The sequence below is a fragment of the Lissotriton vulgaris genome, chromosome 3_1 (genome assembly GCF_964263255.1).
Source record: "Lissotriton vulgaris chromosome 3_1, aLisVul1.2, whole genome shotgun sequence".
In the NCBI taxonomy this organism is placed as follows: domain Eukaryota; kingdom Metazoa; phylum Chordata; class Amphibia; order Caudata; family Salamandridae; genus Lissotriton; species Lissotriton vulgaris.
In genome coordinates, this window is record NC_141689.1 from 1,842,278,423 (window position 1) to 1,842,293,830 (window position 15,408).

Consider the following 15,408-nt stretch of genomic DNA (forward strand, 5'->3'; position numbering starts at 1 on the left):
GAAACTATGTATGGGTTCGAAGGGAGAATACATCAGGTATGTCAAAATCAAATTGGGGTCCCATTAAGGCATAAAGAAAGGTTTGGGAGGTTACATGTGTTGAAGACCTTTCAGGTAACGTGTCACAACAGGTGACTTGAACAAGGAGGGTTGATCCAGCAACCGCAAGAAACATGATATGGCCGAAAAATACCCCTTACCTACGCCCAGAGCATGGCCTTACCAGCCTGAAGATAAACGAACAACAACACTTCAGACAAGGGTGCAGATAGTGGTTCCATGTATTTGACAGCGCCAAAAGATTCAAACTTGACCAAACAGCAGGCATATACTGTCTTGTTGATTGGTGCCTGGCTGCCAAGATGATATCACAGAACTCGGGAGGGAGGCTGAATACCTCAACTGTCACTGCTAAATCTTCATGCATGAAGGTGGAGAGTGTGCAGGTTAGGTACAGGACCCTTCCCTGTTGCTTTGACAGGAGATGCTCCCAAAGGGGCAGCTTGATCGGAAGACAGACGCTCATGCTCAGGAGTTCTCTTCTTGCACAATTCGAAGCCACCTGGAGGACTTGGGCCTACTCGGTTCTGATTTTCTTGAGAACCAGGGGGAGGAGAAGTATGGGCGTTCTGTATTCCAGCCTAGTCGAATTAGTCTCAGAGGGAAAGATACTTTGGAAACTTTAACGCGCAGAAGTGCTGACACTGCAAGTTCTCACTGGTGGCGAATAGATCTAGCCAAGTGTCTCCCTAGTCCTTAAAGAGACCTGTAGCTGCCTCCGGATTTAGCCCGCATTCGTGATCTGTGAGACATCAACAGCAGAGTTTGTCCACCCTGGCATTTAGAGAGCCCGCCAGGTGTGGCACAACCAGGTATATGTCCTGACATTCTACCCATGTCCAGAGGCACAGAGCCTCCTGGCACTGTACCACATGGCGGTAGCGTGGTCTGTGGACACCTTGACAGGCTTCCCTTTGAAGGAGGGCAGGGACGCTTTTAATGACAAGCGAATCGCCCTCAGCTCCAGAACACTGATGGGAAGCTGAGTTTCCGCTGGAGCCCAAAGGCCTTTGATCTCCCACTCTCCCAGATGGCAGCCCTAGTCCAGACACCACTGTCAGCTCTGGGTGGGGAAGTCAGATAGATCTGCCATTGAACCAATCACAGTCCTTAAACCACCACTGCAGATCTTTCGCAATCTCTCTCAAAATCAGGACCAGGTTGGAGAGATTCCCCTGATGCTGCCCCCACTAGGACTTCAGAATGCACTGCACAGCCCGCTCATGCCATTGAGCTTACTTCACCAGCAAGATGCAGGAGGCCATCACACCCAGCAGTCTCAGAATCAGTCTCACTGAAATCCTGTTCTGAGGTTAAAACATTGGGGTCATAGCCTGAATCTCCTGGACTCTGTGCTCCGGAGGGTAGGTGTGGATCTGCACTGTTTCCAGAATAGGTCCGATAAAAGGGCATGTCTGAGGAGTCAGGTGTGATTCTGACATTTGATAGTGAACCCCAGCGAATGCAGGAGGTTTGCCGTAGTCTGGAGGTGGGTGATTATTTGCCACGGGCAAGCCCGCCGTAAGCAGCCTGTTGTTGAGGTAGAGGTAGGCTGAGATTCCTGACCTCTGCAGATGCACTGCAACCATCGTTATCAGCTTGGTGAACCCTTGAGGGGCAAATCTTTGGGGTGAGAACAAAGAGGAGCACAGAGAACTGGAAATGCACATGGCCAACCGTCTGCTGTAGGAAACGCTGAGGGGCCTGCAGGACGGTGATCCAGTCACTGTCCTGCAGTCCCAGTACTACGGAACAGTCTCCAGGCTTGAGCGCAGACAGGACCTGAGCGAGTGTGAGAACCTTGAATTCCTCTTTCCTCGGGATGGCATTAAGAGGGCACAGCTTTAGGATAGAGCGTAGGACACTGTCCTTCTTGGACACCAGAAAGTAGCAGGAATTGCATTCACAAACTACTTCTGATGATGGCACCCTCTTGATGGCTCCTTTGGCCAAAAGAGTCTGTATTTCTTGGCGTAATAAGGGGAGGCGGATCTCCATCAGTCATATGATGTTGGAAGGGACGGCAGGATTTCTGTAAATGGGAGGGCATAACGCTACTGAATAATTTGAAGCACCTACTAATCCAAAGTTGTGCATGTCATTGGAGCAGAGAGTGCCTGATCTTGCTGCAAACAGGGTGCCCGCATTAATGTGAGAGCATACTAAAGAAGCTAGGAGGCGGCGGCTGCTGCTGAGGGGGGGGGGGGGGGGGGCTGGGCAAATCTTTGGCTCTGAGTTCCACAAGATTTTTGGGAGCCGTGTCCGTGGCCACGAAAAGGCAGGGAAGCCTGTTAGCCGCTGTGGCTGGGTTGTGTGGGACACTGAAGCACCTGTCATGACATTGGTCCTGACTCTCACCAAGGGTAGCTAGGAGGAAAGACCAAGCCAGTGTCTGGTGGCCCTGGCCCTTCCATGCGATCGGGGCCTGGAGCAGTATGGAGTAGTGTGGAGTGTCAAACGCCCAGCAACTATTTTGCCTGCTCCTGAATCGCCTTGAGGTTCATCATATGGCAGTGGGGAAGGCCCTGGAGTCGTGGTCAGTCTCTCCAGACACCAAAAGCAAGCCAGGTGGGGGTCTGTCACAGACGTTTACCTGTGACACGCTCCACTGGGTTTAAAACCCACAGGAATCTTGGAGGACATCCCTAAGGGACACTAGGAGCAAAAAGGCGCAAAATTTCAACAAAATGTAGAAAAAGTGGGGGGGGAAAATGACTGAAGTAGCTCCTCTATACCAATAGCGCAGAAATAAAGGAACGGAGGTCAGCGCACTGGGGTGGTGCCTATATGGACCCTGTGCACATACAATTCGGCACCGACAAGGCTGCGTTATTCAGTGTGACATAATGGAGCCCAGAGGAACTGCTCAAGATTTCCTGGTCCGAATCTGATGTCCGGGGAATATTCTAAGCTAAGGAATCTGTATCCAGAAGTTCTATTAGACACTTGAAACTCCAAATGCGTTACTGCTACACCCTACCACTGGTCTTACAAGCTGTGTTCGAACTTCCCCTTCCATTGACATAATGAAACCTTTACACTATACCAAAACTTTGTGGCTGTTTCGTATTTTACAACGTTCGGGGGCATGCAATGTTCTCTATACTGTAGGTCTATGTCAGCAAAACACTCATATATAATATCAACTTAAAGCAATAACTTGCAACGGTTGCACACTGATAGGTATGGACACCGTCATGCGCAACGGCTTGCGCAGCTATTTACATTTTAATGCCAGTTTTGGGGTTCCTAATTGCAACCTTTTTAATTAAGCAAATAGTGCTACCAAGGGACAGACCGTTACTTGACTAAACAGAGCAATCCCCTAATATGTAGAAGCAACCTGTGTAATTACAGAAATAAAAGCCAACTTACTGGTAAGGTTCCAGGCAATGAAGCGTCAAAGAAAGAAACCAACGCATTAGGCGGGGCTGCAAACTGTACGTGGGCCCGGGAGAACAGCTTCGAATTTGAAGCTATCTGTGCGTGGATTTCCAAACCGACCACTGCTTTCCATGGCCCTGCACTGGACAAGAGGAAACAAAATCACTCATTTGTTAATGTGTTCTTCATTCGTCACAAAAACACGTTTATTAAATGTGCCCTAAATCGTAATTTGACAAGGGGGGTTTGGGACTGACATAAATGTTTATCAGGACTAGTTTAGCGCCATGTTAGTGAGGTTGATTAAGTACGAAATATCTCGCTTATAAAAAAGCCACACCGAGGGGGGGGGGGGGGGGGGGGGGTAGGGAAGAGGGGGTTGAGGGGGAGAGACACATCAAGGCGGCCCGGCAAATGTCACCTTATACACTTATGTCCCAGTAAATATCAAAAAAAGAAATGTACATACACTTAAAGCGTGGCCATGCAATGAGCAGCAAATATACATCAGTCCGGAAATAAATTCTCAGGACCTCTTGGAAAATTCATGGCATTCCTGGGTCATTGATACAGTGTCATTCCTTAGAACTAGTAACAGTCCTTAATGCTCAAGTGCTCATGGCCTGTGACTGATCCTGCATAGACGGTTCTTCTCTACAAGGCTAGAATGTTGCTATTAAGTAGCAACGAAAACTGGACATGGCCAATCACATTAAAAACTTCGCAAAGAGTGCCTTCTCCAATCTGAAGCTACTCAATAAAATTAAACCATTCATCCCAACCAAAGATCTGAAACAAGCCACCCAATAACTGGTACTATCCAGACTCGACTATGGGAACGCAACCCTCACTCGTACAGCAAAACCCCAACTAGCTCCCCTAAAAACTATCCTCAACGCAGCAGCCAGAATGGTAACTGGAATCAGGAAATGAGATCACATCTCACCAGCACTTAGGGAACTAAAATGGCTCCCAGTCCAACAGCGTGCTAGTTTCAGAACTGCCTGCCTCATGCACAAAGCCCTACACACAGGAAAACCGGAGTATCTGGCCGCCAAACTCAAGAGGGCTGGCCAGACCAGAAACCTCAGGAGCTCCAACTCCCTACTTCTCATCCCTATGAAAACATGCAAACAAAAAAACCACTGCAAGGTCCTTCGCCGGAAACACGCCCAAAATCTGGAACTCTATCCCAGCATTTATCAGAACTATCTCGTCCTTCACAAAATTAAAAAAACACCTTAAAGTCCTCTTCCTCAACCGCTCCCTCCCAAATGGATATCCGCCGCTGTAACGCAAGCCCTGACTGCGTTGCTCTCTGACTTTGTATTCACAACGACCTACCTCAGTTCAACCCAAGACATTGTGCAATCATCGAGGTTACCTCAGGACTCCCGTACTACCTCAACATTGCACAGAGCTCTTGGACTTTCTGAACCTGTTCTACTTTTATTTCTCTTGCGAAAAATTGTTGTAAAGCGCTTTGATACCCCCAGGTCCGGCCATCGCTATAAAAAACTCCTTAAATAAATAAAAATAAATAAATAAATAGCCTAGTATGGTCGAAATCAAAAGCGAGTTAGGGAAGTTAGGGAAGTTGCTAGGATGGATCATGAAAAGCAGGAGTCAAAAGCAGCTGTCTTCCTAAACTTGATAGGAGTTGGGAGAGTGGGTGCAGATTAAATAATGGTGGCTATGATGGATCATGAAAAGCAGGGGTCAAAAGCAGCTGTCCTCCTAAACTTGATAGGAGTTGAGAGAGTGGGTGCAGCTTAAATAATGGTGGGGAGGGGGCAAAACGACTTCCACAGTGGTGCGACCTGACACTACCGCTACCTCAAAGATTTTGTGCTGTCATACAGCCGGAGCAAGAGCCCCGACACGGGACTGAAGTGAAAGGGTGTCCAGAGGATTACCCTGCGCCCCAGACACAGGAGTCTGGAACCCTGCAGAGGTCCTAAAAAATAGGTTAATTGCCTTCAGACATGCAGAGCATCATTTCTGGTTATGACAAGGTCGTACATAAAGTTCGGCCAAAATTCTCTTTAGCCGGGGAGTACTGCACATACAGAAGACACAGCAAGATTAGCGAAAAGTGCTTCAGAAAGATTTTTACTGAAAAATGAACTGGCTCATAGAAGAAGGAAGGCTGGGGTTCAGTGAGGAAGATGCTGTATCCATTTCAAAGAACAGTACCAAAGGCAAAGTAACTTATTTTTTCCTAATGGATTCTGTTTCCGGCAGATTTATCATTATAAACGATTCCCCAAAGCAGCCTTACACAAGCAGCAGAAGCAACTGACATGTAATGTAAATGACTGCACTACATAGTTCTGCAAAACTGCTTTGAAAAAATCTTACTGCTCGCACTGGAAACAAGGCAGAATGCTTTGTAAATGTATAATTAGAGGATCACTTCGTTAAGAGGAGCACCAGCGGCAGACAACTATCCCCAGCAGAGCCTAGGAGGTAGACTTACTCCCTATAGAGTGAAAACTGAGGTTTTTGACGGGTATTTTTGTACCAGACATCACCATTAATGCACACATTTAACCTCTTGGAGATCATCTACTTCCAAACACACTTTGCTAGCTTTGGGCAAGTGATACCAATGACCAGCTGGTCGTCAAGCCTGAATTCCTTATGGCGTTTCAGGTAGAAGGATGGGTCGCTATTGGGATCTATTCTATTGATCACTCCTCTGATTTAAAAGAGGCAGATAGAAGAAGAGAAGAAAAATCTTCTGTGCTAAGTGAAATTGTGACACTACCTTTGAAAGAACAGATTGTAATTATAACTGTAATTGCAGAGAAGCTTTGGTCCTTAACACTACTCTGTTGCAATATAACACAGTGCAAGGAGGAGAAGCACAAACTGCAACTGCAATTAACACCTTAGCTGCGTCGAACGTTCAGCACCCAGTGCTGAACGTTCGAATAACGAGCGCTGGCCCGTCGGCAAACGGTCGTGCGCAGCACTGGCAAGGTAGTGCTCGCGACGAGCGTTGGCCGACGGCTGCGCTTAAGGGGTTAAGAAGGCAATTTTCATCACTATGTCCATGAGAGGGCATGAAGGCTCTGGAGTAAAAGGATAACCCATAAACACCATAACAAAGCCATAACACTGGCTTCTAGATTCAAATCTTAAGACGTTAACGTCTAACAGAGTAGATATTTTTTTTTAAAGTTGAATTACCTCTAGGAATCTATTAGTGATAGGAGCTGAAACAGTGAACCCAGCTTATGTGAGCAGATAAATGCTAATGTTGCAGTTAGACAGGCGTACAGCGTGACACAGGGAGACGTCATCCATGCCTCGTTTTCAGTGTAACCTAACTTTGTAAACTAGTTCCACACAGTTGCAATATATTAAGATCTATGTGATGTGAATATCCAGACAATCTGGCATGAATTAAGCCTTCCTGGACCTAACAAGGGAAACTCCTGCCTTCAGGCAGTTCTCAGGTTAAGACAACTCTGGGCAAGAAAAATAGTGAACTGCATGATTGTAAAAAGTATGTTTGTGGATGGGGTGATACCAGTGCCCAAACTCTTTAGCAAAAGCTACCTACTGCTAGAACGCACCGATAGCAAAACAACAGGAAGCAGAGTAGAAACCGAAGGTCTTTCCAAGTCTCAATGCATACAGATTTAAAGTTTGGGGACTGGGGTTCAACACTGACCTAAATAAATAGCAGATCATCCACCACCAGGAGAGGCCACTGAGATTTCAATCTCCATTCAAGTCTGGATACAACTGACGTCCTGCCCAGTCCAGGGCAATACAAATTTGACTTATGTTGGAATTCTCATTCTATTCTGGATCCCACCCCAGGGCACTGAGAATGTGACCTATGTTGGGATTCTCATTTTGTTCTGGATCAGCCTTGGTAGAAGAAGAAATTGATGAAACATGTTAATACAGATGTAAGGACTACTAACTACGGAGTGCATCTCCTAAATACCTTTTCTTGGGAAATTCTATTGAGCAAAAAAGGGATCATTTTCTAGTTTGCCATGTGCCAAATGAGTCCAGTCTCGGAAGCTTCATATTGAGAAAACTTCCCAAAGAGTCTGCACAAGAGCATCCCACTCGTAACAATTTCCTAAGAGCATCCGTCTTCACATACAGGGTCCTCACTACGTATGGTGCTGAAACTTCAATTTCACTGTCAATGGGCCAAAGACAAAGATACAGGACCTTATTAAATAGTATTGTGAATCCTCCTACTCCCACTCTTTTTGTGAGTGTTTGCAATACACGGTGGTCATTTGGTCTGTGAGAATCGGAATATGATATGCAGGCAGAGAAAGACATTCAAGGCTGGCCAAACTCATCTCAATTACTGATATTGTTTTGCAAAGGGCCTCCTCCTGCTAACTTCAGAGTCAATGATTATGTTGTGCATGGAAGGGATACCCATCCCAAGATGGCATTTTTGGTCTCAATTGTGGTCTGGAACCAGGGGTCCAAAGCAGCTTCCACAATAACACATTGTTTGGCTAGCTTCACCACTAATGATGTAGTAGATTGATAGATCCTGTCCATAATGCTGCTAAGTGTGCGATAACCTTTGACTCAGATGATCTTACGGTCTACCCTCTTTCCAAACAGGGACAGTCATTAAGTGGTCTTACCGCCAACTTTCCGTGCTCCGAAAGAACCTCATACTGTGTCTCTCTGTCTACTGTCATGCACTCGCAGCAGTGAGAGAAAAAGTAAGACTGACTTCAACAACTAATTCAGATGTAAAGTATCAAGGATAAGATGCAGATAGAATTGGCACCTTTGGTGTAGCAGAAAAGAAGCAAGCCATCAGACCCTGTTATCCAATTTTAGGGTCCAACCAGTGTAAAAGGTGCGACTATTAAGCATCCCTCCAATTACATATGGCGTTAATAAGAGCACAGAGACGGGACCCAAGCGAACATTAGTTTTGGCACAATGTAATTCTGATACAGAGAACAATAAGAGTGTCCCCCAAAAACTCCTTTGTTTTGGAGATGTCATGAGTGATGTCACTGACCATGTCATGAGTGATGTAATATGTGAGGTCATAAGCAGTGCATTGTGGGGGTGTATGTTATAGTTTGCTCAGGTAACTATAACTGCTGAATTTAATTGGTTTTGTACAAGTGAAATCTGAGTCAAACTAGAACGTCCCTGTAACCTTTGCTGTTTCAGTGACATTTTCAGGTTTTTTAAATTTTATTTTCTAACTATAACTTCCCTGTAATCTTTGTTTTTTTTGTAAATTTCAAAGATTTTTTAAAATTGTATTTCCTAACTGCAAATTTTGAGAGTGGATGTGCGAGTGGCTATATAGGTCGGTGAGTGTGTGTGTGAGTGGCTGCATGGTCTGTAAGTGGGTGTGCGAGTTGTATTGTAGGTGTGTGAGTGGCTGTATGGGGGTGTGTTTGTATGGGTGTATATGTGTGTTTGTATGGGTGTATATGTGGGTCTGTGAGTAGTGTTGAGGGTGTGTGAGTGAATTTGTCAGTCGGTGTGTGAGTGGCTGTATGGGTCTGTGAGTAGGTGTGTGAGTAGGTGTGTGAGTGGCTGTAGGGGTCTGTGAGTGGGTATGTGATTAGTTATATGGGTGTCTGAGTGGATGTGTGAGTTTGTTGCATGGGTCTGTGAGTGGGTGTGTGAGTTAGTTTGTGACTGGGTGTATGAGTGACTGTATTGAGGTGCTAGTGCTTGTGTGAGTGGCTGTGTGGTTCTGTGAGTGGATGTGAGAGTGGGTGTGTGAGTGGCTGTAGGGGTCTGTGAGATGGTATATGAGTGGTTATGTGGGTGCCTGAGTGGAAGTGTGAGTTTGTTGCATGGGTCTGTGAATGGGTGTGTAAGTGGTGTGTGACTGGGTGTGTGACTGACTGTATTGGCATGCAAGTGCATGTGTGAGTGACTTGTGGATCTATGAGCGGATGTGAGAGTGGCTGAGTGGGTGTATGTATGGATGTATCAGCTGCTGTGTGAGTGACTGGGCCAGAACAGAACCTCACCTGCTGCTCTATCCAACAAGAGTCCACAGTTTTGCATAAAATGGCAACCTAGCTGGAGTACCTGCTACTGGTGAATTAGTAAGTGCTACCTCATTGGGTAAATGTGTAGTGCATATTCTATACTACAGCTGCGTAATGGACCACAAGGAAAGGTCTCCATTGACCTTGTGCGTGTTTTGGCAATGTGATTGCTCCTCTGGGTCTTCATACAGAAATACGTGATAACATGAATCGTCCTATAGAGAAGACATCGAGACTACAAACAGGTAAATATCCCACAAATATCCCACAAACAAGGTTCTATCCTCTTAACTTTATGAAGTAAGTGCTTCATTGTTCGTCGGAGATGTCCTCACATCTTTTACATTCAGCGGGAAACACATTGGGGGGCCTTTTGGTAAGCTGTTCAACATCCTAGTAAAAGGCATGAAGACCTTTACATACTACTAAGGTGTATGGGCAGGGCCAAATGGGCAGAGCTTCCAGGTGATTTGCATATTTGCATACTCGTAGTAATTTAAAGGGAGAACCACAGACTCTACCCTCACCAGGACAGGAAAAGAAACCTTTCATGAGGTAGAAGGGCCACAGTTGCCCTTCCTGTGCCTATTTTTGCCCCAGGAACCACATCCACCGGGACCCGACCTCTTGATGTTGGGTGCCCTAGAACCCAGCCAGGGCTCCCAGTATTCACTGTTGAAGACCACAAGGGGAGCCCCAATGCCCCTGCGGTTCCTGCTGGCTCTCTGTCTAATACAGTACCCGGCATTGCTCCCATATGTAGGAAGCAGAAAAAATTGCTGCTCCCTGTATGTGGGTGCAATTTTTAGGTCTTGGATAGACAGTGCATGCGCTGTCTCGAAAAGACGTGTCATGTTCTATCTGTGGGCTTTCGCCCGCCCATAGGCTTTCAGCTTGTTTGCTCCATCGTTGCTCTTAAATCCTTTGTCCCTATTAGTTCATAACATGAATGGTTCATGCCTCTCCGGTGTTTGGCCCTCCCCCCATCGCATGGACCAAGTACTTCAACTGACCCCATTTTGGGAACTACTTTTTTTCCTTTGTCTTGAAGCACTCCAAACAGTGCTAATGTTTTCAGTTCACTCGCTCGTCCCCCTCTTTTTTTTAATGCAGTTTTATATACCGCAAACACCACCAAAATGTATTACTGGAGTGCTTTATGAAAGCACACGTTACTTTACACAAAGACACACCCGTTTTTGTAGGAGATTAAAAGATTTGCCCAAGATCACAGGATGATATGCCGATACTCGAACTCAGTTTCCCAGCTCCATAGTCGGCAGCTCTTGCCATAAAAACACATCCTCACCCCCTGCCCTGAATCTACGACTGCAAGAGCTCCTCGCACTTTAAAATTCTTTTTTTTTTAAACTGTCACTTTGAACAAGTACCTCAGTGCTGTGCCATAATGTGCCATATTAATATCAGAGTTTCCACATGTTAAAGCAATACACTCTTCGAGTATTTTATAAAACCCATCATTTTTTACTTTTTACTCTTGCTTGATGACAGGTGTCAAAGCGCCTGCCAAGCAAGAGCAAACAGCAACGTCATAGGTGTAGAAATCCCATGCCATAGGGAGCCAGCCCTGGGTGGGTGGCGGTCCCCAAGGCCCTTAATCCACTGCCCCAACCTCTGTTCTTCTAGTTCCTGCCCCGGGGAGGATGCGGCCCCCCTCCCGCTTTCATGAATTTACTTCGCCCCGGGGAAGTGTTGATCCTTGGGGGCCATGTGAGTAATAGGAAGGGGGCTGCATGCACCCACCTTCCCATAACATACATTAAAATAAGCCCCTGGGACCTGGCCCACCCGGGGGCTCCAATACAAACAAACACAGGATACTGCTTTTGTTGTTTTTTTTATTTTCGCTACCAAAATATTTTAGAAAAATGCTTTTTTGCCCTGGCGTGGTCCCTGGGGTACCCCAGCAGGAATAGGGGGTCAGGGTTTTCCTACCCTGCCCCTTCTCATGTTTTAATCATTTTGTTTGGGGATTGGTTGAGTCCGAATCTCAAAAGGGCAGCCAACACTTCCTCGTTGAAGTGCTACCAGCCAATCCGATACCTGCACGAGATCGGTTGGTTTCGCGCAGCACCAACCTCACTAGATATACAAATTTGTTTTTCTTTCAATATCTCAAACTACTAAACAGACTTAGACCAAATTACAAAAAACACATTTTCTGGAATAAGATCTAGCTTTCTGCTACATTTGGTGTAATTCTGTTCCGTGGGTCATGCTTTAGTCGTGCCTAAAATCTCTATGAGAATTAAGATGGGCAGCCCCACTTGTTCACCCTTGCTTGACGAATCACCTCAAAACTTTCCATGCACCACCAGACAAAGTAGGGCAATTTGTTTGGAAAATTTTGTGAATATCGGTCAAAAGCACCAAAGTTATAAGCAAGTCCAAAGACACTTTTCCTAACTGTATCTATCTACTGACAGTCACCAGTAGGTAGTTATAGTTAGGGCTTAATTTACATAGGGAAAGTGTGTGTTGTTGTGAGAATAACTTTAGTGCCATTTGACAAATCTTCACACAACTTTCAAATCTAGTTTGCCAGTCATTTCAGCTGTTGTATGGAAATTTCTGGGTGTTCCGTCAAGCAGGGGCCGAGAAAAAGTGGGTCCCAAAATGCACTTTAGCTATGCAATTTCCCATAGGGATTTTACACATGACAACAGCCCAAACCCACTGAACAGAATCACAGCACATTTACCAGAAAGTTAGCTCTTGGTCCAGAAAGAGTGATATTTGTAATTTGGAGTAAATCTGTTCAGTAGTTTTGGAGTTATTAAAGTAAAAAGATGTATGTATATCTAGAGACGCGGATTCTGGACGATTCGCGGATCCATGCACCAACAAAAATGCTGTAATCGGCTGGCCGCAACTTGAGAGGAAAGCTGCAGCTGACATTTTGTGCATTGGACTATGGTTTTGCACTGCAAATACTTGTTCTTTTTTTAATTGAAACAGCAGATCTGCAGTGCTGATAAAAAAGCAAATAAAAAAAACTTTTGGGTCCTAGAGCTCTATAGCTCCATGTATCCTACCCTTCCCCCTATGTTTTTTTAAAAAACTTTTTTGACCGGACAGCGACCGAGTCTTACAATGGCATCCCACCACATCTTTGTTCATGTGGTTGCAGCCAATCAGATTTTATCTTGAGATCTGTCAGCTCCATCGATCCTTTGCAGTGTGAAATATACAACTTTTTGTTTCTTTATTTGAAAGCTGATCGTAACGCCTGCATAAACCCTTGTGCATGCAAATGAATGGAAAGACATGGTGCTTCCCAAGGTGCGCTAACCGAAACGCCAATGTTCACCCTTGTGTGGGCAATTAAGAGAACTTAAGTGAATTACGGAGCAGTTTGTAAGTAATCAGTGGCATCAAAACGCACCATATATGCGTGATCATAATTTTTTTTTTTTAAACAGACTCGAATAAAGTGTAGAAAACGAACGCTGAATACAAAAATGAAAAATGCACAATGCAAATTTCCTTGGGCTTCCAAAACATTTCTAGCATGCTGACAGTTAAGATACAAATGCCTGTAAACCAAGATTAACAAAGCACAAAAGGAATTTTGAAATTAAACAAGATGTTGTTGTATGGTATACAGGTGTCAGACGAAACACCCTATTTGTTGGAGAACTGCCGCAATGCCTGGAGGGAGGGAGTGCGAGCAAAGAGGCCCAGTGAGGGAACTAAGCACCCAAAGGTGGGACAGATGGAGCCTCTTGACTAATCACAAATCAGGAATTTCGTAAGGCAGGCCAACCAACCAACCAGAAGTGCTGGGCGTGTTGAAAAGCCCATAGACTGAATACAACATGTCTCGCCGAGCATGCACTGCCTAGGCTCGAACTAAAAAGCAGGCTCCTACCCATTTCAAAACTTTGCCCCCTCTGTGGTGAGCAAGGGCCTATGGAGTTGTCACATTTTAGTTTTTGTTGGGGAGGGGGCATGTGGCCCCGACTCCTTGAGCCTCTACGATGCCCCGGGGAACACAGCCCTCAGGGACATTCTTATAATGGGGGGAGGGGCGTGAGGCCCTGGAGACTCCACACCCCAGGGTCATTTATTAATTAGGTGAGGAGAGTGCAGCCTCCATCCCCAAGACACAGAAGGGCCTCGGGGGGCCTTATCCCCCAGGACCAGAAGTTTTTTATGGGAAGGGGTAAACCCCCTGCCCCACTGCTGGCCCTTACATTAAATAAAGTGAGGGTGCCTCAGGTGTGCACCTGGCCCACCCAAAAGAAAATAATAGGATTAATAAATGAGCGGCAAGAGACGATCATTTATTATTCTCTGTTCCAGATAAGCAGCACCACATACTGCACAGTAAGGGCTTTTTGTTTATATTTTTGGATCATAGTAGTGCAAGCATCTTTTAAATGTGGGAAGGGGGCTTCTGGGAGGACAGCAGTCCCCCCCCCCCCCCTCACATCATTAAAGACAAAACAGTGAGTCTCTGGGATCATTGAACCCATGACCCTGGGAGAGGGATCTTTCCATGCACTGCTTATGATCTCACTCATCTATGACATCACTGACAACATCACTGAGCATGGCAATTGTGTGCAAGTTTAATTGACATTTTCACCTAACTATAACATCAATATAACACAACCGTGGCCAGTACATTCACACTTTATTGTAACTGTGATAATGTTGCTGCATTGCAAATGTAGGAAGCTGGCTCTTTATATAGTACACCAAAGAGAGGTATGCTGTGCAAAGAGTCAATATCCTTTATAAGTGGTCAGGGGCTTGCTGTAGCAATCCCAATGTGCTCTCATAGGGGGCAGCATGGTCGAGCAGCCTTAGGCTTATCTGAGAGGAGTGTTAGACATCTGCAATACACACACAGTCAATAAATGGTACACATGACTCATTAAGGGTATCCACACCAACATATAAAAATAACACTTATTGTTATATAATATTTGGCACCTAGATCGTCAAATTTGGGTAAGCACGTTTCGAGATGAAAATGTTTTTAGTTTGCAAAAGGCGACAGTGCAATTGCTGAAGCAGTAATGTTATCCTATGGAGGACAGTTGTATACTACATACAGGTACTTCACAACGACTTACAGGACCAATCTTCAGGACTTAAGGTGAGTATGGGGCAGGGTCCAAGGCAATACTCGCAGGTCACCACGGGCAGCAGAGGTGTTATGCAGCGCTGAGTGCCCGTGTAAGTCAATGGGGATCCGTCCGGGCAAAAAGCTGCTGGAGGCGGGGACTGGGAGGCCAATCGAGCTGAACCAACAAGAGGGTTCAGGCCTCACGATGCTCAGGGATATGGGGACAGAATTGGTCCTCTTCTCCTCGGATCAGGTTGGGCAGGTGCAGAGGTATTCTGAGGCATCGGATTTCGGTTAATAGAGACACTCACGGTAGAAGGGACATGCACAAACAGGCTGCAGGTGTCATAGGGAAGTCCACAGCTGGTAAATCCAAGGTAGGATTCGTCCCTGGAGGGTCTGGGGATCATGATGGTATAGTTGGCCCACTTAAACTCGGGCTAAGGGGCACGGGTGCAGAGGTGCCTTCCTGTGTTGGGTTTTTGATGATCCAGAGTCCTTACAGCTCTTCTGGGGTGCATGTAGGATGCAGGGGAGCAGCTCCACTACTCAACAGGAGTTCCTGAGTCTTCGGTGAAGGCTGGAAGTTCTCCCAGGATTTTGGAGCCACAGGCAGCTGAGCAACGAATAGTCTTCGGCACAATTGTCGAGAACAACAGACAGGTCAGCAGGGTTGGCACCAAGTCAGTTGCAGGTCTTCTGTTCTTGCGACTCTTCAACGGCCTGTCATCACCCCAGAATAATGCTGTGAAGGGAAAACACAGGGATTCTGCACTAGTCCTAAAAATAAAAAGTGAACATTATCCTGCAAAGCAGATAGTTTGATGTTAAGGGAATGCC

General features: G+C 45.8%; 1 protein-coding gene across 1 annotated transcript in view; it reads right to left on the bottom strand.

The window, feature by feature from the left end:
* The window catches only part of GATB (glutamyl-tRNA amidotransferase subunit B), a 596,207-nt gene that overhangs the window by 477,899 nt on the left and 102,900 nt on the right, over positions 1-15,408 (bottom strand). Inside the window, exon 2 of the mRNA XM_086962296.1 lies at positions 3,436-3,586. Coding sequence (XP_086818422.1) covers positions 3,436-3,586 — 151 coding nt within the window. The remainder of the gene's footprint in view (positions 1-3,435; positions 3,587-15,408) is intronic.